Consider the following 22,656-nt stretch of genomic DNA (forward strand, 5'->3'; position numbering starts at 1 on the left):
GGAAGCCAGGCCCCACTCTTGCTCTCTGAAATCCCAGGTAAGATTTTGTGCCTCAGCCTGTCGTGTCTGACCATCCCCTCCAGGAGGCAGTGACATCTCCAGTGTATCTGAGGAAGCCACCAAGAGCAGCTCAGTCCCCCATGTTGAAGGTGCCGGTCTGCCATCCTCCATTGGGAGTAAGTTGCAGGGGGAAAGCAGGATCTTGCAAAGTTTCCTCTGGGCACCAGGAAAGGTCCTCAGAGCCGTGAATCTCACCACCCAACAGATGTGGAAAGGGGTGGCAGCCGGCATTAAACAGCCCTTGGCAAGACGGCTCAGAGGTTAAACTTGCACTTACTGACAACCAGCAGTTTGCCCTGCTGTGCAGGTACATATCCAGGTGCATATGCATGTGCAGATGTGGTGAGCATCTTACCTACAAGAGGGCACTGAGAACACCCAAAAATGCCTTGTTTGACCAACCCACAGCCCCAGCTTCTGCCCAGGAAGAAAATGGGTTTTTTTCTCCCTCTTTCCCTCCCTGGATGTAAGGGACTCGGACACCCACCACTGAGAGAAAAGAGCAGCACCTCATAGGCATTAAGCAGCCACATCTTTTTCTCCTCCTGGAGGTACCAAATGCACTTTCTGTCCCAGCCCCAGCCTGGCTCCAGCAGGCAGCACGGCTGCACCGGGGCTCAGACAGCATCCCCTGATGGTGCTGGTTCAGCCTGACCTTCCCGGCAGACCCCTTCTCCTGGACGCAACCTGACACCAAATTCATTTTAGGGGGACATTTTTTGGGGGGAGGCTTTGCAATCCCAAAGCCAGGATCTGATTGTCCTCTCCTGCTTGCATCACCCCGCCTTTGTCAGCGGAGCAATTCCCTCCCCTCTGGGAGGGCGGCAAAGGCATCATACGTGCGGAGCAGAGCTGGCAGGAGGTGTCGGTGGCTCCCTCCACCTGTGAAAATTGCTGTAAAATATTTACGGTCAAACCCTAGGAATACACATGGCTGGAAATGAGGTGTCTAAAAATAAACCATCCAGGGAAAAGGAGAGAGATACAGGCTTCCTTCAGAGGCAATTGGAGAGAAAATTGAAGTAGCGTAGCTGCCTCCGAATATAGAACACAATTATGGGAATCGAGGGGCATGTTGAACAAGAAATCACCACAAGAAATCATGAGGCTGCCATGGCTCAGAGCTAGCAGTGTCTCAGCAGATGCAGAGCATCACAGAGCCCTGCAAATCACGGAGCAGTAAAACATCCCCCTGTGCAGGGCAGCGCTGGGCAAACCCGCAGCTCCTTTCTGAGGGACGCAGAGAGCAGACCACAGTGGTGATGCCTGGGGTGCATCAGCTGCACTGAGAACACTCCGAGGTTCGGCCACACCATTGCTCTGCACCCCAGCCCAGAGCATGGCAGCAGGAGGCCCAGGAGCTGCAGCCTTCTTGTAATGCCGATGCTGCTCTGCCAGCCCTGGCCGGACTTCTCCACAAACAGAGCTTACCAGCTCACAGATGCTGAGGAGAACCAGGCAGGAAGATGGGGTTGTTTTGAGAACCCAAAGGTCTCCCATCTCTCTCTTCTATGTGGCTGGTTTCCCCAGGGATCCTCACCCTCTGTGACCTCCAATGTGTGTCCCTTCCAGGGGTCAGGTGCTCTCTGCCCATTCATGTCCATCTTACCATGCTCCAGGAGCTGCTGGAGGACATAAGTTGGGGGTGGGGGGGACCAAAGGCAATGGGGAGTCGCAGCCTGTCCCAAGAGCAACAGAAGGGTGGAGAGTTGCACGGTACTGCTGCTTTCAGACAGCAAGGCTTGGGGCTGCACAGAAGTGGAACGTGATGTGTCCAAAGGTTACATGGCAAATGTCACTCAAATCAGAACCTGACCCTACCGTCTTTATCCCCAGACCTGGGCATCTAAGATCTCCTTTGCACATTGCTGTGGGGTCACATGGGCCCCGCGACAGGAGGGCAGGATCCTTTAGCCCTTAACCTTTTGGAAAATCAGTGCTGAGATGCATTTATTCAGAGTGAAGTGCCGAGCCCTCTGGTCTGGCTGAAGTTCCCACAGCATGTGCGATGGATGTTAGGGGTGGCCTGTGACCCAGTCAGGTCAGCTCCAACGCAATGGGCATCCTGGGGATGCTGGAGCAGAAGAAGCCCAGGCTGTGGGTGTGCTTAGCCTGGCCTTCAGCACGGACATCATTGTGAGTACCGGGGACTTCTCTCATGGCTCTGTGCATTCCTATGGGGTTGACCCAGACGAGTGTGTAGCAGATCCCTCTCCTACTAGGTGAGTTCAGCTGGGACTTTTGGGCACCTGCTTATCTCACTGAGCAGGAACAAGGGAGAGGGGTCTGAGCTGGACTGAGCCATGGGTGCAGCCTCTGGAACTGTGCTTCCTGTGAATACACCATGTTCTCAGTGATCCCCCTACATGGAGGCTAGCCAGGGACACAGACTTGCCATGGAAGAGTTGATGAGGGGACCTGTTTTGTGGGTGCACAGATGTTGCATGGCAGCACTCCACTAGCAGAATTGGACCCAACACATCTCTACTCTACTGCAAAAGTCACTGAAATTGGTGCCAGCATGTGAAGCTTGTACCATGCATCTTGGCCTTTCTTGGCACAACAGAAAGCTTCCTCAGGTGGGGTGAAGGGGAAACTACCAGTCTGCAGGTGGAGAAGGTATGGCATCCCCCCAGGAGATGTGTGGGTAGCATCCACTCAACTCAGTGAGCCTCCATTCCTGAGCCCTACAGTGAAGGTCAAATGTCCATGTCAAGTAGAAAAATACCCACGTCTGGGTCTCTATGGACATAAAGATGTTTACAGAACCAAAGCATCATTCATATGAGGAGAGGATGAGCACTGGGACCATTCAGCCTGGAGAAGAGAAGTCTCAGGGGCAGCTATCCATGTGTATAAATACCTGATGGGAGGGAATGAAGAAGAGGGAGCTGGACTCCAGTGACAGGACTGGAGGCAATGGGCACAAATGAAAAAATAGGAAATTCAGTCTGAACACAAGAAGACACTTTTTTGCTTTGAGGGTGACCAAGCACTGGCAGAGGTTGCCCAAAGAAGTTGTGGTGTCACCATCCCTGGAGATATTCAAAACCTGACTGGGCACAGTCCTGGGTAACTGGCTCTGGGTGAGTTGGTTGAGCAGGGGAGTTGGAGCAGATGACCTCCACAAGTCTCTTCCAACCTCAACCAGCCTGTGATTCTCTGTGTATGGTATCTGTCACAGCTCCCCACTTGCCCCCCAAATTGCCTGAGATCAATGCAGCCCACAGCTTGTTATTTCTTATTTTATTTATAATATAAAAAATGTTCAAGTGTTAAACAGTCAAGAGTTCTGACATTCAGACAATCCAGAGCAAACTTTGACAATCATCTTATGACAAATTAGCAGAGTTTTCTATCTGACCCCATCATGGGTGAGGAATAGAGGGTTTAGTTACTTTATTGCTAAAAGTTAAATGAAATACACTGTCAATTGTTGTATTATCTTCTCAGTCACAGCTTCACCATGCATCCAATCTACAGTATCTGAAATGCAAAGGACATGCAGAAGTAAAAATATAAAAAGAAAAAAAAGTCAGGCTACAATGTAAACAGGTTTGCTGCAGGGAACTGAGGAGGGGCACTTCCACGGGGGATGCTCTGCCGCCTGGACACGCAGGACTGTCTCTTTGCGCCACAGAGCCGATGGCCAGAGCTGCTCCGAGTTCGGAAACACGATGTCCATCATCGATGGCAAGATGTGACGGTGACAACTGTCTTTACAATAAACGGCACGGTGGTACAGAGGAATCTGCTCGCTGGGCTGCCCCACGCAGGGCCCTTCCCAGCCGACGCAAGGGTGACAAGAGGGCCAAAAGCACTGGGGCTCCTGCCAAACCCCACGGCAGCACAGCCGGCAGCTGCCTGGCACAGCGTCCAGGGCGAACCATGGTCGTGCTGCGCTGCAGAGCCGCCCTCCGGGTGCCCTTCCAGCGCCGCCTGAAACGCGGGCGAGCACGGCACACAGGACGCCGCAGCCCCGGCAGCCCTATGGCACCACGGCACATGGCGCCACGGCCAGCGCCGCACCGCGGCTACACCGCTTGGTCAAGGGGACGCCGCGGCCAGCACGGCACCAGTATGGCAATGCAGCCACGGGGCACTGCAGCTGAATGGAGACCGCCCCACTGGGACCACCGCGCAGTGCCATCTGCCTGCCAGGGCTGGCTTCGGCGAACTGGATTCAACCGTACTAACGGGGTATTATTTCACTGCGTCCATATGGGTGTCTGCCTCGTTTGACTACAAACCTGTGCCGACCCGATGTCAGACCCGCAGGTGACATGGCCAACGGTTGAGAGCTATATTGTAAGGGCTGCTGCTGCTGCGCGATTTCATTTTCTCTTCCTACCTGTGTGGCAAAAGAAACTATTTCCGCATTTCAGTACGGTGCTGTTGGGTTTCTTTTCCTCCTGATTTAAGCAAAAACACAAGTATTTCACAGGGCAGGACAGATCCCCATTAGACATGATAATGGAAATGCTCCCACTCATGTCCTTGATGTGTGTTTAAACGATACTTTAAAGAATAAGATCATTAATAGCAGGGTACAGGGCAAAGTGGCGAGGCTGTTTTCTTCCAACGGAAGAGCGCCCTTGTGACAGGTTGTCTCCCAAACAAAAATCTATGATCTTAAAAATGCTACTGAAACAGAATCCTCAGCATGAATCCCAGCACTAGCATACAGCAAAAGGCACCACGATAGTTTTGTTTTCTATTTTTAAGTAGTCAAAAATTGGCCCACTTTTTTTTTTAACTTTATTGTTTGTTCTCTTTTCTTCTTTTTTTTTTTTTTTACTTTTTTTTTTCTCGGAAGCTGTAAATCAAGACATTACATATAAATAGAGATTCCCTATAAAAAAGTCATTGCCGTTAGCTATTATAAGACAACTTTGCTAAAATGAAAATAAAACATTTTATTTGTTATATTTTTTCCCTCTTTTATATAAAATAAAAATATTTATTTTTGTTTTGTTTTGTCTCGTCTCCCTCCTCAGCCTCCTCCATGCGGGTTACGTCTGCAGGCGTGCGAGTCTGGGAGGCGCCTAGAGAGGATCTGGGTCCGGTTTGGGCGTCGTGTGTGCCAGGCTGCTGCGCCCGCTCTCCCCGTGAGCGCTGTGTCTGCTGCAGGAGTAGTGAGTCCGGCTGTCGCCCGGCCGGTGGAGCGGGGGCGACTCTGTGTGCGCCGCCTCATTGTTCTGAGTGCTTAGGAAGGGGGTGCTCTCGGCCACCAGCTCCTCGTCAGACTCGCTGTAAGAGGCGCTGCTCAAGGAGAAGGAGTCCCGGACGGCTCTGGCTCTGTGAGGGACGTGCCCGTTCAGTTTGGATTTTTTCCACCGCCTGTTGCTGCTGGCTGTTTTCTTTGGCTGCTCTAGCGCTGTGACGTACTCCTGCGTCGTCTCGTACTCGTCGTCCTCCGTGATGCGGAAGGGGCTGGAGGGCAGGCTCCCCATGCTGTCGTTTAGGTAGGTCTTCCTTTGGTAATAGCTGTCATACCTCTGCGCGTCCTGGAAGGGGAGCTGGTACCGCCGCAGGAGGGGCTGCTGTTCCTCCACGCGGAAGCTGATGGGGGCCGCCGGCGGCAGGGAGACGGCGTGTGCCGAGTTGGGGGAGGTGATCTCGAAGGTGGGCACCTGCGCGGCCATCGAGTAGTGGAAGTCAACAGGTGACAGGCGTGCTGGTGTGGTCAGGGCCGACACGTACCTGAAAGAAGCAACACCTCCATTTGGACACCGAACCACCCCAAAAACTCCAGCTGCACCTGCATTCTGCCCAACACCTGGCACAGGGACCCATGAGGCCTCCAGCGCACCTGGTCCTGGAGCTTGGCACCTCTTGGGGAACCAGGCAGAGGGACCTTGCGCCACTGTGCTGAGGGAGGATGAGCTGCTGGCTTTGGTGGGCGCGTGGGCACCTCATACCATGCATCCCAGGACTGCCTCTCCCAAGGGTCTTGATGTGCAATTCCCACCCTGCATCACTGCAAACCTTGCAGCACCTCCCAGCAGGCTGAGCAAAGGCTTCCCTGCCTCTCGTCTGCCTGCCAGATGCTCTCTGTTCCCTCTGCAGCTGCCAGGCCTGTCTCTGAGGAGGTCCCCAAAATGCCTTCCCTCTGCTCAGGTCACAGATGGGGAAATCCTGAGCATTGCTTCCTCTGACTTAGCAAAAATCTTGTGTCTCAAAAAGGCATCTACCACTTTCATCTACTCTAGTGACAACATCAGTGTGGCAACTCAGGTCTGGTCTAGCCCCTCTCCAAAGAGCCCTTCCTGCGGCATCACCTCTTGCTAAGGAGCAGATTTCATTTCCTCTCGATAGTGCCAGTTGGTCTCTCTGCTCATTTCAGGCTGCCCAGGCTCCCTGGCACCTCCGCTGCCTTTTTACCCATGTGTCTTGTGAAGTACGAGACATCTGTACGAGCTGGGTCAGCCTGCCGGAATGGACCGGGGACAGGAATGAGAGAGCGGGAGATACTGCTTCTCTTCTCCGCCCCATGAACAAGTCCCACTGCCTTGAAGGGTAACTACCCTGAAGTGGCCATGTGGCCAGCCAGGGCTGCCCACGGCTACCCGCAAAGGGCTGGAGCAAGGGTGGAGATGTGCTTCTGCACCATGAGGAACCAGACTGAGGAAGAGGATGACTGTTGCTGCCTCTCACTGCCTGATGGTGTCTCAGCTCTGCAGCTGTGTTCCCGGAAGGTTGGGTCATACAGAGCCCTGTCCCCAGGCTGTGCCCACGTACAGCACCCCTGCTCACCAGGCCATCCAGGACTACACTGAGGATGCACATCTTCTCCCCATATACCTCAGGGCCAGACCCTGCCTGAGCTGCCAGCCCACCAAACTGCCCGGGGTGTGCTCTCAGCCACTTTTTCTTCACCAGCTGCTGACTGCAGCCAGGTATTTTCTGCTCCTCTCATCCCTGTGCTCCAAACCTACATTGCCAAGGTGAGCAGGGAGCAGTGCTTGCTACTGCCTGTACCAGGGTGGCCTCCTAGGGTAGTGGCTTCCTCTGGTAGGACCAGAGCTGGAGTTTCTCCAGTGTTACCACAGGACTGCTGCTCTAGGGCTGGGCAGAGGCAAACATTTTTGTGTCTGGCACAGACGGCACGGCTCGCTTCTGCTATGCCAGGGCAGCACCAAGCAGTGGGGTCTGACCTCTCGCTGTGCGGTGAGTCCCGCAGAGAATCCACCGAGTCACGATACTGCGTCATGGGCCTCCGTGAGTCCTCGATGCAGAAGGCGGCCCCACGGCGAGCCCGTGCCTCCACACACGCAGGGCTGTTGCATTTACTGGTTCCCACTGAGGACAGCATTATCCCAGACTGGGAATCTGAAGTCAGGCTCTCTGTCCGCTCCAAGCTCCACGTGTGGCTTTCATGTCTGTGGACCAAACCACACATGGACAGTGAGCAAGGAATCTCCAAAGAGCCACACGCAGGCACGGCCGTGCTGCACTTCTGTTCCCTTTCTCTCTCCCACTAGGACACCTGGCCACCAACTTCCCAGCCCTGCCTTTCATTTGCCTTTCTTTGCTACTTCTTGGACATATGATTAGAAGCTAAAGAAAGGCAAACCAGTGCATAGCAGGTATTTATCACACCACCTCCTGACAGAGCAGGTATTTATCACACCACCTCCTGACAGCTGGGGACAGGACAGGATAGCCTCTGGAGGGAGGCCAGGGCAATCCTGCTTTGTGCTTGCAAAGCATTCTGGGTGTGGAGCAATGCACTGGCCGTGCCAAGGCAAGTCCGCAACGGATCTTCAAATGTGCCATCTGTATTGACAAGTGACATCCCCTTCAGAAATGCTACCAGAAAGGAGCCAGAAAAAAATTTTCAAAATTACTTTGCCATCAGCAGAGAAAAGCATTCCAAAGGTAGATCTAGATGTTCAGTTTCCACTGGTTTATAAAAGATGTTGTCAGCAAAACATTTTAAGGTGCTAGACAAAAACTATGATGTGTTGGCTAGACCTTGCTGAGCACTTGGAGATCCACCTGCCCTAGTCTCGGTGCAAAGACGACATCCCACAAGGACTCACCGGGGACGCACGGGGCCATGAGCCACGTCACCCGCACCACGGCCGCCAGGCTGAGCCCCCTCCATTGCGGAAATATGTGATCCATGAGAGCAACAGCTCTGAACTCCCAAACTGCACCAGATGGAGCCGTGCTGGCAGAGGATTTTGGGTGGGGGTTTGCAGAGGAGAGCAGGCCTCATTAAGACTTCCCAGAGACTTGTTAATTATTGATGGCTCCAGGCACGTGCTCAGCTGCAACCACCACAGTCATTTATAACTTCAAACGGCGTCCTCGTTAGAGGCACTGATCAAGTGAAATGGAGCCCGATTATGCCAGCAGTTTGCCTCTGGCGTGACTTCAAGAAACACCTGCTCGCTGCACTTGACTCAGGAAGATTAGGTAGCAGGTAGTCAGGGCCAGAGGCTATGCAAGGTAGGTGCCTCCCCACAGCTATCCTGTTGATGCTGCCCTCCAGACACACCTTTGCGTCTTCAGGAGGTGCCCAGAGATGGCCTTGGGGTCCCAGGACTTTGAAGTGAGCATGGAAGGCCAGAAAGGTGCAGCTCTGCAGGCACAGGAGCTTCTGTGCATCTGGCTCAAGCTTGCACACACGTAGCCAGGGTTGGGCTGCAGTATGTGAATTCAAAAAAAACCTGGAAAACACACTGTCTAGCTCACCAGGGATAGGATTTCCCCGGACAAAGGCAGTCATTTCCAGCCCAGCAAGTCATTCTTGGCTCCCTCTCTACTTGTTGGAGGTCTAGCCAGAGGAGTCAGGGGAGGAATTCCCCTGAAAACCTAAGTTCAATATCTGAAGTTGATCTGACGACATCTGAGTACAGTGAGAGTACTTGCTCATCCCTGATGAATGCCTGAACCCTGAATAAACCTGCCAGGGGCCATCTTTGAGCTTTAGCTGAAAGGACTCATTGCTTCCTGGATGAGTGGAGACAAACACATCGGGCTAATGAAGTAAATAACGCAGGACATCTTTTGCTTTATAAAGTCAATGCAATGTGATCTGTACGTCATTGACAGGTTGTAGATATGCCCTCCCTGCACCTTGCAGTCACTTTTCAAAGGCAAGTGCTCTCCTAGGGAAACACCATCACTTACTGGAAGAAGCACAAGAGCTATGTAAGAGGAAGAACCTAAACATCCAAATTCAAAACAGCACAGGACTTTCTCTAGAGCATTTGAAGGACTTTTCTGGACATCATAAAAATAGGGAAGTTCCATCTGCAATTTAAATGCTCTCAAAAACCGTGAGAACTTCAGCTTCCAAGCCATGCTGCTCATTCCCCATTGGCTATTTTGAAATGTAAAATAAAAATTATATCTCATCCTGTGTAGCAAGAATGACTGGTACTTTCCTGCTAGCCCCAGTTTTCCTGAAAGCTTCAGAAAGACTTCCAGTGAAAGAGGTGCCACCACCTCAGAGGCTGAGATTCTAACACAACTTTCTGGACTGTGATAAATTGCTCAGGAGTGGTTTTTCTGGTGAAAAACTGTGACTCCCAAGTCAGATCCTAACTTTGAGGAACTGGCCAAAACATTCTGTGATATTTTGTGTACTTTGCCTTCCACAAAGGAAATACATTCTAAATATATCAAGGATGAAACAAATAATCTGTGTGCACTTAATGAACTATTGCAGGTGTCCAGTGTGGTTGCAAGCACAACTTGCAAAACCTTTCCTAGATGCATCCTCCCATTTGTGTCTCTGCAAAGCGTGAAAGCACAACTTCATTTCCTCCTAGATTTCAGCTAGGCCAGCACTGCACATTCCTGCTGGCACCGTGCTGGGGGTTCCTGCTGGCACCTCACTGCAGGTCAAGGATCACACCTTTCCACACCTCTCACTAACGAGCTGTGCCAGCAAAGATCTGCAGTGGCGACATGGCCTGTATGCCAGTGTGGTGACAAACATTGAGTAAACACAGAAAGGGAGGAAAAAGGAAAACCTTTCACTGGCTTTGAATCTCAGGGCATCCTAAGGCAAACAGCAGGAGAAAGTTCAGGGGAAAATGATATACATCACCTCTGGCTGGACGTTGGAGTGGCTGTGGAGCAGTGATGAGATGGGGAGCAGGAGTGACTTCCCGAAAAGGTTGTCTCTGTTTCCCTTCGGATCACATGCTCGGTGGCAGAAACATTCTTAGAAATATACTGTAAAACATGAAGAATCACACAGATCAGCCACCAGCTTGCCAACGCTGCCACAGCAAAATTCTGAGCCACACTGGCTCAATTATTTCTGGTGAAATCAGATGAGGACTGAATGAACCCGGCAGCTCCGCACCCCAGGGAAGGAGAGAAGGAGGCTGGAGGCTCTTCTCTGCCCCTGCACTTGGGACACCGGCACAGCGCCATGGCACGGAGCCTGCAGAAGGGTGTGAAGAGCCAAGGGGTTCCCCAGAGGACACTGGCACCACGTGAAGCTACTGAGCAGAAAACCGTCTCTGCTCACAGGAGGTTACAGACCTGACAGAGTAACAGCAAAAAGACAACCACACGAGATCTGCCAGAGATATGAGTCCTACAGAAACATCAGGTGTAATCCAGATCTTTATGCTGAGGTATTCATTCACCTAACAAGAAGTACTGCTTTTCACAGGGACACTAAGCTCTCTGGGGGAGTCAGTACTTTGGGGCTAGAGGGCCGTGGTTCTTAGATATTCCCTTTCCCTCTTCCTTCATGGCTGGGATTCAACCTAGCTAAATATTAACACTCAAAGGGTGACCCAGCAGAGCTTGTAACTGATTCATTGTACTCATTTCAATCAGTACTTTTTGTTTCGCTCTGCCTCCCCCCTCCCTTTTCCTGATCCCTTTCAATGCCTGGGTCCAGCAAGGCACTTAAGCACATTGATGGTCTGATGGAGTTCATGGAGTTTGATGGGAATCTCATGTGACTGAAGTCATGAGAGGGGCTGATCAGCCCTTCTGGATCCGGTCCTAAATTCTTAGATCGTTCGCATTGGCGTGACACTGTATCCCACCAGGACATCCCACCTTGCCCAGGACGCAACTCTTGGTGTGGGCAGGTGGGCTAATGCAGTGCTGAGCAGACCACCACAACATGCTTCAGCATGACATGGTCACCGCAGCGGCTCCGGTCACCACCGCGCCAATCACATTTGTCAAGCTGCAAAGTGGGGTTTGATGGGAAAGCTTAATAAACAGGAAACATCGGGAACATCTCTTAGAGGAGAACAGGATCACACTTAATTCATCAAAACAAGCCTGTCCCAAGTGTCCTAATCTCATCCTGTGCTTCAAAGTAAAATCAGATTTCCCTTCAGATGTTGTTTTTGGAAACATTTCTATGCAGAATCTCATCTTTTTTGTTCAAGTTTGTTAGTGTTTTGCTCCTCATGCACATGCACACAGGTGTGTAAGCATACACATCCATGTCAAATCCTCGGCAGAAAATAGGGACTTGGTAACATGCAGGGAGACAGAGACAAAAGGTCTTACATCAGCCATTTGGATTTCCTCAGGATCCAAACGTGGATGGCTTGGCCCGTTCGCAAGGCTCCTGTTCTGATGGGCAGGGCACATGTTCTGCCGTAAATGATTATGCATTTGTTTTCTTTGTTTCCTTTAAAACAGAAAGCAAAAAAAATCTATTAGGAAGACTTATCTCATGGGCTTTCTGCCCCCAGGGACACCTGGGGCACGCAGATGATAGAGAAGGCAAGTCTTGGGCACACTTGATGTTTCAATGGTGTTTGTGGAAAGCTGTAAACAGGAAGAAACAAGGCATTCAACATTTGACACTGTCTGCTGCTTTTTCAAAAAAAGGTGAACGTTTCTCACCATGGCGAATTTGGGAAGCTGGGTCCAGGGTCCCCTCTTGCAGACAAAGCCCAGCACAGTGCAGTGGAGCCAGGGGGACCACAGCGCTGGGAACGGAGGAGAAAAGTGGGGAGAAGGAAAAAGGGGAAGCAGGTGCTGGCTTGGCCGTGGTGGCAAGGCACTTGACCTGTCCTGGATTAAGCACAAAGTGGCAAAGCTTACCCGTGCCCCTGGGCCCACTCCACAAGACCCCCTGTGTCCCGGGGCACCCTGAGCTAAAGCGAGGTGCAGCATAAATAGGGAAAAAGGTGCTGTCCAGGTAGGGAAGGCTTGCCATAAAAGACGTCCCCAAGCCTCTTGTTCCATCGGGATTGCTCTGAAGTCCCTGAAATGTACATGGCTGAGCCCACAGCTCCTGCACAGCAGCCCAGTGTGCTTCTGCTGTCAGGAGAGGAGCTGCTGGCTTGGGGGCAGCTTTTCCCAATGGGTCAAATGATGCTGATTCAGGGGGTAAGCAAACGGTCCCAGGAAAACATCCTGCTCAGGCACAGCCTGGTAGATGGCTTCACTGGCCTCCTTCAGGACACCTTCCAGGGAATGCCACAGAACAGCATCTCCTTAAAATAGTATCTGGGTGAAGAGCATGAAAGCGTGAAGCAGGAACACTACCACCCAGTAACCTCTGCCCAGTTATTGTCTGGTAACCACCCATACTCACTTGGTTTTACAGTAAGCTACCACACAGACGATGCCCACCACAAGCAAGGCAACACAGATCCCTGTGATGGTTAAAACTCTCTTCTGGTAGAGCTCTTCTGCTTCTGCAAATGGAGAGAAAGAAGCCAGTTACAAATGGGCTCCAGCACCAGAGATGCGTCTGGCTGCACAAGAACCAGCACTGTGTGTGGATAAGATGGAGGACAGGGCTCGGACAGACCTCCTACCAATCCACTGCCCGTCTCTCATAGCTGCCCCAAACCTGAGACCAGCTGGCCCAACCTTGCTCACCCCTCAAAAGACCTTCACTCCTTTTGTCTCTCTGCACCTTTGCCCTCTCTCGCTCAGTGGCTCACCCCTTCTGCGCTCAAACACGGTCCTCATTTTCTCTTCTTCTCCCGCAGCATAACTAGGTGACTAATCTGAAAAAGCCCCATGACTCTCCTCTCCCTTCCAGCAGATCCCCCCTTCTCAGTAACTTAGTAGCCTACCAAGGAAGTCCCCGAGCATCCCCCACTCACCACGTACACGCATGCCCTGTGATGCTCTCATCACAAGCTCTGCTCTGACGGACTCAGAATGCCTTTTCCTTGCAGCGGCTGCATGCCCTGGAGCTCAGCGGTGTGCTAGAAACCACCGAGCAACAGTTCCCAAAGCATGTAGGTGCTGAAAGGGACATCCTAAAACAGTCAAAAAGCAGAATGAGGATGGAAAAGTGATAGCGCGTTAGACAAAGAAAAGAGAATGGAGTAATTAAAATACAGTAACCAATTACAGTTATGGATTTTTAATGAAACCCTAGGAAGTGATTAATTCCATTGCACTAGGTAACTCAGATGCACATGCAAAACCCAAGCAGCGTACTGCTGCTTCTCTCAAATATCAACATTTCTCATGGACTACCTTTCAAACCAGAAAAGTCCGTCACTTGCATGAAAACCCAGACCATGCTGGAAGTGAGGTAATTCATCCACATTAATCAAAGCTCCAAGGAAATGCTAGGATGACGCTTGCAGTGTAACTGAACTACACCTCAGCAGCAATCGCACAGCGAGGACACGTCTTCCTCTGTGGCACCAGAGCAGATGCTCTTCTCCACGACCTCCAGCAATCTCCACTAAGATTAGCAGAGGCAACTTGGTTATCCAGCTGGATGACTGAGAGAAGGATTCAGCGCACAGCTGCCATGAGCATTTTAGTTCAGCATCTATGAATGATGTCCTCGTGCCCCCATACTATGTGTTAATGTTAAAGTTACTGGGATTTGTGTCTCCTTCAATATTCATTGTAATATTTTTTCATATAGATTAGGCAATAAAACTCACGCCATGATTGCTGTGCCTGGCATGGTTTACCATGCCACGCCAATTACTTTGAATGGACCATATGCTACCCCCCGTGCTACCAAACAATGATATGCAAAACCAGAAGAGAAACAGGTCATTTCCCAGAAACCCCTGGGACTAGACTTTAGGAAAAAAACAAGGCAGAAGCAATGAAACATTCCAGATAACTGAATATTTAGACCAATTGCAGCTTGCCATTTTAGGATGGAAAAAGCATTTTTGGAAAGAAAAAAATAGTGCTAAGAGAAATGCTTATCGCTTTCTGACTCAAAGTGGGAATGAAGAAAGATTTGCTAAACAAGGGCTGAGAATGACAACCCTGGCCTGAAGATGCAGAACATAATCAGCAGAGCTTGCTTCGTGCCTCTGCTGCAAAGCTACAGTTTAAAGAAATACATTTCCATCCATTTTGTTTGCACGCTGGCCTTGGCCTGCATGAGGCACTCAGGTGTTTCCATCTTGTCCCACCATTTACTAGAGAGGTGGGAAGCCAGATCTATCTCACGGTGGTGTGGACCAGGAACAACAAGTCATGGGTCTCACTTGGGCTGAAGGTTACTGAGCTGCAGCAGCTTCACCCCATGAGCCAGAGCCTGTACAACCTGGGACCTGCTCGTAGAGGGAGGGTTTGGGTGCTGGCTGACCTTATACTCCTTGTGTTTTACTACAAGGAACCAGGTGGAGCTGGCATGGGGAAAGAACTCACTCTGGGGCGAAACACCTCCTTCAGCGATGTGTTTCCCTCGCACGGATGCCCTATTCCAGGCATCAGCAACCATGGCAGACAAGTTTTCTTGCTCCTGCACACCTCTGGGACCTGGATTCCAGCCGTACAGCTCTTTCCTCCAGACAGAGTTTCAGATATTTTATCGGAATCAGGAAAACCAGCTAGGATCATGTCCTGGTTACGGATGGCGCTGGGCAAGAATTTTGCCCCTACCCAGAAAAAACTACTTTTACGGGGGGAAAAAAAAAAAAAAAAAGAAATAAAGGCTGGGCAGGAGGTCAGTTTTCACCATGAAGCCATTCATCAAGCCATTTTTTGTCAAATAGTCTTTACCAGCTATGTTTTTTTTGCTACAAAGACTGTTTTTCCAGGCATAAATCATTGTCTTTGAATCATGGAGGAAGGAGAAAGATCAAAGCCATCAGAAATATGTTTTGGGTTTTTTTTTTTAGCCTGTTACCTACATGACAAATTTTTTCTCCCAAGGCTCAAATCACAACCTTTGTTCTGGTAATCATGTCAGTGTGGGACTCTGGCATGTCTGACTGTCCTGAACCTTCATCTGAATTGCATGGGGAATGTTTCAGTTCATCAGAAATGCAGATTTAGCCTCTCTGTCTTGAGCTGACAGCTCTGCTATGTGAAGCAGTGAAGTGTGAGGCTGTGCGCCACTGCTGCAAAACTAAAAATGAAATGACCGGCTGATAGTAATTTACCTTGGCTCCTAACATCTCATTAAAGTTGATGCTCAATAACACAGTGTCTTCATGTTGCACAAAACCATCTCAACAGTGACAGAAAGAAAATAAGAGAATGCACACTACAATTTTGTATTTGAGAAGGTAAGATCCTGGAGCAGGACTTGTCCATTTGTGTCTCTATGCTCTACAAACACCACGTCTTCATCAGCAGCATCGTCACTCTACAGCAGCAAACACTATGAACGAACCATGTGGTGCCACACAATGCCGACAGAATCACAGTCCAGCCATGGGTGTCACAGCAACACATGAAAGTGAGAGACGAATGACAGAGAAGAGACGACTGCAGGCTGGGAACAGGATGTGTGCGGTTCTGTGATGACATTGAGAATGGATGAGGAAAAGGACAAAAGGTCAACAAAAAAGGGATGTCAAAAATCCTCAATTTTAAAGTTTATTTAAGTGTATTAGCATTAGCAGCACCACTTTCTCTGAAACACCTGACCACAAAATGCACGCGTTTTCTGCAGCAGGGAAGAGCTTTTCGGGGATACACACCAATCCCAGTGGATCAGGCATGCAAAACCTAGAGGAAACAAGTTTCTCCAGCTTCAGTTAGTGCATGTCCCTCCACCTCAGGGACCTGAGAAGACAATTTAGGATCCAGAAGTGAAAGACTGGTGTCCCCATACCTCTAGTAAATGGAATTGAAGCATCTTCATGTGAAGATCTGCTCTGGCTGACATTGCCGGGCCAATGTTTTTAAGTTAAGTGACAAAGATAACTCTCTCTGGTCTCATCTGACCAAGCCCTCCCTGCAGCTGGCCTGTACTCTCAAGGGAAACTTACCCTTAAGGATTTGATTTCCCAGGTGCTTACTCAGGAGATACTTGATATATTTCTAAAAACAGACTGAGGAGAATGGAAGAAAAATAATATGATTATGAGCAACTGGGCAAGAGCAGGTAACTGCTCAAAGGGCTTATTTTTAAAAGCGTTTAAGTTACTGCAGTGTTTTTCCAAACTTCAGCTTGCCACCATACTCAGCATTACACCCTCCACTCTCATGGGAGACGACTGACTTCCCTGAGCTCACTGTTTTCTAGACTAACTCATCTCATGCCACCTTTCTTGGAACAATTTCCTCCCAGGCAAGAAGCAAAATAAGCCACTAACCTTCGGGAGGAGGAAAGGCACAGCTTGTCCTGACCCTTCGTAGGATCCAGCGGAGGTTAGTGCGTCTAGAATGGCAATTTCTATAAAAGCCCTGATCTTCCTAAAACTTGCCTTCCCGTTCCTGGAATGCCTGCCCGTTCCCAAGTGGTGCCTGCTGGCAACCTTTTGGATTGACACAAACTCCAGCTTGTCAGCTAAGTACATAAAAAGCATGTTGAATGAGGAGACGTATGGCAATTTAACATCCCAATCACGCCACACACACCAGGCTGCTGCTTGAAACAAAGAAAAAAGTGCTGCTAAAAATACACGTGCATTTTTATAGGTTTACATTTAGATTTTGTGTTTTGCTTTGGTTTGGTTTGGTTTGTTTTTTTCAATCCAAACATTTATCTCAGTGCCAGGGAAGAGAACAGAACAGCTGATTTTTTAATCATCCCATTAAAGCCATAAATATAATGTGGGCAGCTCTTAATGGCTTCTGATTAATAAATGAATGGTTGTTCCATACCCTTTAATTCAAATCCAAGATGCTCTGCCAATGCAGAAAGAAGACAAGGAAGAGAAAGAGAAAAAGAAAAACAGGTCTGTCAGAGATCTCTAATATACAAACACACACACTGTGCAGTTACAGCAGGTTAGCTTTTCTGTAGGCTCAGCAGCAGTTACACAGAAGACAGTGTATGCTTCAGAGCATTTCAAATTCCCACCAGAGCTTATATCTTATGTAAAGAAAGACCCAAACAAATTGCAGTGGAAGTTAATTATGAATTCTTTTAGTTAATTATGAATTCTTTTGGGATGAGCCATGTTTGTTAGTACCTGATATGGAATTCACAGTTTAGGCAGAAAAAAAAAAAAAAGAAAAAAAGAAAAAAAAAGGTACACTTGTTCTGAAACAACTCCTGACAGGTCAAAACACATAGAGACTGCATGAACCTGGTAAAAACCATTCATTCACTTTCTACAGGCAAAATATGCCCTGCGTGGTTTCACATGCCCCTCTCTGCCCGGGGGCCTGTGCACCACGGAGTGCGGGGCAGACAGCGGTGCAGGCACGTGCACAGGGCCCTGACGTCTGCCAGCACGGTTCTGCTGCCTGCGACCTCAAGTCTGGTCTCGGACGCACAGCATCACCTGGCAGCATTGCCCGTAAATCACCTGACGACGTTTCGATTGTGCGAGCACTGTTCTTGGAGGTACAGACCTGCAGTTGAACCACTGATGCTGCAAGTGATTAGCTGCCCAGGCAAGGCAACGAATCCCTTGTGGATCTAAAAGTGCAAATTGCACTGAAAGTTTCCTGCAGGTCTGTGCTCTTCCAAATATCACTTCTGCTATGATTCTGCATCATTTTAGAAACAACAAGCATGCTGGAAAAAGCACAAATTGGAGCATCTGCTTTCAGATTCATATTCATTACAAGTAAGATTGCAGTTCATCTTGCAGACATAGTGCTAAGCAAAGTAGTTTACCTAATGAATCAAGAACGCAATTATCCAGAAGAGGTATCCTGAATTTTAGTAATTTTCCTAGTACAAGCCTCACCTACAGACAGGTTTTTTTACATAAACATTAAAGTTCTCCATACTTATCACTGTACACAAAAGTGAGCGCTGCTGTTCCCAATCACCATACACACAAGATGATTCGCAGCTTGGAGATGTCCAAATTTATTTACTGTATTTTCCATAGGAACTTCTTTTTGCTGCACAGAAATATTGGCTTTCTTTTGCAATGCTGTTCAAAATGTAGGCAGGGGAAATTAGCACTAATCATTATGGAACATGTAAACACGTTTTCTAAAGCAGGTTCTTCTCTTCAAATCAATGTTGATGCTTGGGGGTTTTTTGAGGGGGGGGCGGGAGTTGGGTGGTATTGGGTGGTTTTGTATAATTTAAAGTTTGTATAATATAAGTTTGTATAATTTAAAGCTGCTCTCTGCTTAACATCTCACATTTGTGCAAAAGGAACGGCAAACTCTACCATGCATTTCAGTCATTTTGTACAAGTTGCAGTGACATGGACACAATGTGGTGAGCAGCAGAGAACTGGACAGAATGCATTCATCCTAAACCTCTTGGTTATCACAGCTAGTCTTGACTTTCCTAAGGCATGCTACCATTGCACACACTGTTTCATCTGACACTATGACAAATGCATGCAGAAATACATTAAATTTCATCTATGTATCTGCACTATTGATCCATTTGATAGCTGCATACTGCCTATATTGCCACATTTCCTCCTTGTTCCAGGATTTGCCGCAACATCTACAGCTACAAATGGATGCAATTCAAAACACTTCCATGTTTTTTTGCAAACTCAGAAATGCCTGTGCAAACAGAGGTGGTAGGCAGGACCTGAGGAACTTTAGCCTTCCCGCTGTCCCTCTCACACCAGAACTGCAGTTTCTTTTGGCTCCTCAGCCCCATGAAGCAGATACAGCCAGCAGGCTCAGTGGATCTTAGCTGCAGGTTTCCTGAGCAGGAGAGAAACCATGCAACCATGCAGCAGCTGGAAAGTATGTGCCTGCCTATCCCTACAAACCCACCAGCAGCTTTGCAGATAGAGGAAGCCTTACCCCAGCCTGTGCCCCTGCATCTGATGTCCATCGTTACTCAGCACCTCTCTATCACCGTTTCAGGCTACAGACATTGCTTCTGCATCATCACCCATAACTGAACACATCAAATAGGGAGCCACCCTCCCCTTCCCAAGACTTCCTCCCAGCCTGGGCAGGGATTGCCTGCTGTGCTGGGACAGTGAAGGAGGAGAGACCTCAAGAGCAGGCTGGGATTTGGAGGGTTTGTCTCTTCTCTAAAGAAGAGACTGTTCAAAATTATTCCACGTTACAATCCAAGATGATCCCAGCTCTGGGAAAAATGTTACTTCAAAATGTAATCACTCTGCATTTAGCAGAGGGGTATCATCTTCACAAACATAGTGTGTGCCTATTTCATATCAACAATATGCCGCTTGGTAGCAAACATATTTGAGAAATCAAAACTTCTAGAGACAACAATTTATTTTGGGCTGGAGCAAAAGATATTTCTGACCGTGTACCGTGTTTGAAAGAAGTCTCCTTTGCTTTTTTAAGAGGTTGATCAAGAAAAGTAATACATCTCTAAAAGCATAGGGTTATATCTGCTGCTAGGTGGAGAAGATACTCAGCATGACATGTAGCACCTGCACTTTGTCCTGCAACAGTTCAGTCAACCTGCATTTTACTCACCCTCCCAGTTAGACTGGCAGTCCAGCAGACTTGGCTGCTGGGGATGCCTAGAAACCTTTGGGCAACAGTTTCCTCTGCAGCCATTAGCCACACATAGGGAAGCATGAGGTCCAGTAAGTCCTCCAGCTCCTCAGGACGGTGATTGACTCCACGCTGATAGCGGTAGTTGCAATGGGGAGGTGTATTGTATTCCAGGCTTGTGGCAGAGGGAGCCTTTGGGATAGCTAAAATTAAATGGATGAATCCCATCTGTAGACACAAACTGATACACGCCAGGAGTGCTGACAGATCGCGGCAGTTCTTTCCAGCTCCATTGGAAACAATACATCCAGAGGCTACCACGCAAATAAATTACGAGACGGTTGCTCTAGGCTGAGGAAATGGGCATATTATTTTTCTCACATCATCAACCTACTGTCTGAACTCCACACGTGCTCCCCGGTCATGGTAAGGAGCACTCAGGACCTGAGCACCCTGGACTGCTGTGAGACTCCCCAAACTATTTGAAGTGGGGACATGCTTTTTGGAAAATCTACTTCCAAATGTACCTGCTGAACCTTTCTGAAAATGTAAAGATAGAACCCATTCTTCCTAATGTAACCATCAGTGTTAAGGAAACAGTATCTACTGCGCTCTTTAATACATTACTTTGCAGTATTTATGTTATTTCTTATGCCTAAAAGCTAAACTGGGCTCTTCTATGTTGATCCCAAAAGAGACTGGACCAGTGGTTTGGAAATGTTTAAATACATTTACAAATGTGTGTGTGACAGAAGACTGTCCAACAGAGAAAGGCAGTGATCATGGGAGAGGTGAGGAAGGTAAAAAGGGAAAAAATATGAGAGAGACAACAAAAATGTTTCATTTTCACACTCTTTGTCTCAGCTGCAGTGCATTCAGGTTGGATCCCATCACCCAGACTGGTACCACTCAGTCGTTCAAAGCAGGGCTTGCTGAAGAGTCAAGTGATGCATGGATCTTACACTGAAGTCCCCCAAAAGGCTGGCATTCAGCTGAAGTGGACTGAAAGAAGATCTTCCATTGGATTTAGGTGCTACCAGTAGGGTGGGTACCCTGTGGGCCCACTGTCACAAATTTTGTGGTGGATTTTTTTTCTCATCATCAGACAGAAGACAAAGTCCTACACTTACTTGATCCACAGTGACTTTACGACTATGTTTTTTCTCTATAATGTATTTTACCTGTTTTAAAAGATGAACAGACAAAAACTATCTAAAATATCCTTACAGGCATAACAGCTCAAGACAAGATGGCTCTCACTGAACTGTAGATTTACAGGGTGATTAAGAAGGATAAAAGCCTCAGGAAACAGCAGTGAAAACCGGGCCTGTGCTCACGTGGACTTCAGGTTGTCCAAGAACATCATTAAGATGTTGTTACCACATGCATCATTCCCCCCAAAGACGCCTGGGTCCCACAGATGGCTGTCTGGGTCACAGAGCCATGAAAGGCGTGAGACAAAGTGAGGAATTAACATCTGGAACCAGTAAGACAGACTATTGATAATAAATTGTACTGACAAGAGTAAAACTTGCAGCACCCTGGTCCAGGCTTCCCCCGGGGGTACATGGAGCAACACAAGACAGTCCCACGATGCTGGGGACGGGGGACACTGTGCTCGTGTTAAGGGATGGGCAATACGTGGGGCCTCCAAGTACAGAAAGTCTGCAAACTTTCCATAAACTGCACAGCCATTTAGCTTGTCCAGTACTGTATCAATAAACATAATTTGGTAGGCCTCAAGAGTCCAGATATGTAACAATAGAGTATTAGCAACCTGCTGTGGATTAGCATGTAATTAACTTCAGGACATCCCAAATGGTAACCTGTACTGCCATCCAGGGGAGAGGAATAACCCATTATGATAAACCACAAACGCCCTGTAATTACCCAGGCACACCACAGCGTAGTCATCAACCTGTAATTAAGTGGTCAGTGGTTATCATGTCGTTGAAAGGAAGCTTCAGAATGCTGGTGGAATTTAAAATTCTGCTAAATATTGTTTTAGGGCTCAGATGAGTAAGAGGTGGAGGAGTAAACAAAAAGGTAGGTAAAAAAAAGTATTCTTCTGCTTATCATTTTCATATCGCAATCAACAGGTAGGAAACTACCACTGAATAAGTGAATTGAAGTGAACAGAGAAGCTGAAATTCAGATCCAGACCTTCCCAGAAGCGCTTGAAGTGGCACATTTGTCCCTCTGCTCACGGGGACACTTCAGTTCAGGGTGAGGAGTAAGTGCCCAAACCCACCTGCCAGAAGGGTCACTTTCACACGTCAGGGTGATGACCAACACTCAACCTGGTGACTTCAGAGTGAATGGGAACATCCCTCAGAAAAATAAGAAGCCTCTCACATGATAAACCAACACTGCTCTGCTTCCATGATGGTTTAGTTGGCAGCATTGGAACAGTTTGTGTGCCACTGTGGGAACCTGTGATTCTGCTTCCATCCTGATACAGACATGGCAGGTGGAAACAGTTTGTGCTTTTCTGGCTGGAAAGGCTCTATGAAAGCAATTTCCTTGGAAAGAATGACTGATGGGAAGACCCAGACGACCAATCTACAGGAAATGTGTTATGATAGGGCAGGAATTATGCTACCAAGATCATTACACAGATCAGACCCAGTGATGGCGCAGTGGATGCTCAAGAACAGATGGTGGTTCTCCTCTCAGAAATACCCATGCTCCTCATCTGTTGTTGGAAGGAATCTATAATGCCTATCCAAGGAAAATGTCCCGCCACATAGCAAATCAATCAAGACCCAGACCCATCACACTAAACTTTTGATGGCTACAGTTAGGGAGCCCTGGGACACATATCAACCTGACAACTCAGGATACGCG

General features: G+C 48.6%; 1 protein-coding gene across 3 annotated transcripts in view; it reads right to left on the reverse strand.

Annotated features, from left to right (window-relative positions):
- Positions 1 to 3,343: 3,343 nt before the first annotated feature.
- NRG2 (neuregulin 2) overlaps positions 3,344 to 22,656 on the reverse strand; it is a 174,610-nt gene continuing 155,297 nt past the window's right edge. For 2 of the 3 annotated variants that reach the window (XM_054841955.1, XM_054841953.1), the window contains 6 exons: positions 17,065 to 17,088; positions 12,605 to 12,707; positions 11,566 to 11,689; positions 10,127 to 10,254; positions 7,218 to 7,442; positions 3,344 to 5,763 (listed from right to left, as the gene is read on the reverse strand). In XM_054841955.1, coding sequence (XP_054697930.1) covers positions 5,106 to 5,763; positions 7,218 to 7,442; positions 10,127 to 10,254; positions 11,566 to 11,689; positions 12,605 to 12,707; positions 17,065 to 17,088 — 1,262 coding nt within the window. In that variant the 3' untranslated portion in view covers positions 3,344 to 5,105. The remainder of the gene's footprint in view (positions 5,764 to 7,217; positions 7,443 to 10,126; positions 10,255 to 11,565; positions 11,690 to 12,604; positions 12,708 to 17,064; positions 17,089 to 22,656) is intronic. The other variant, XM_054841954.1, reaches the window with a different exon arrangement.

This window comes from Grus americana, chromosome 14 (genome assembly GCF_028858705.1).
Source record: "Grus americana isolate bGruAme1 chromosome 14, bGruAme1.mat, whole genome shotgun sequence".
Taxonomy (NCBI): domain Eukaryota; kingdom Metazoa; phylum Chordata; class Aves; order Gruiformes; family Gruidae; genus Grus; species Grus americana.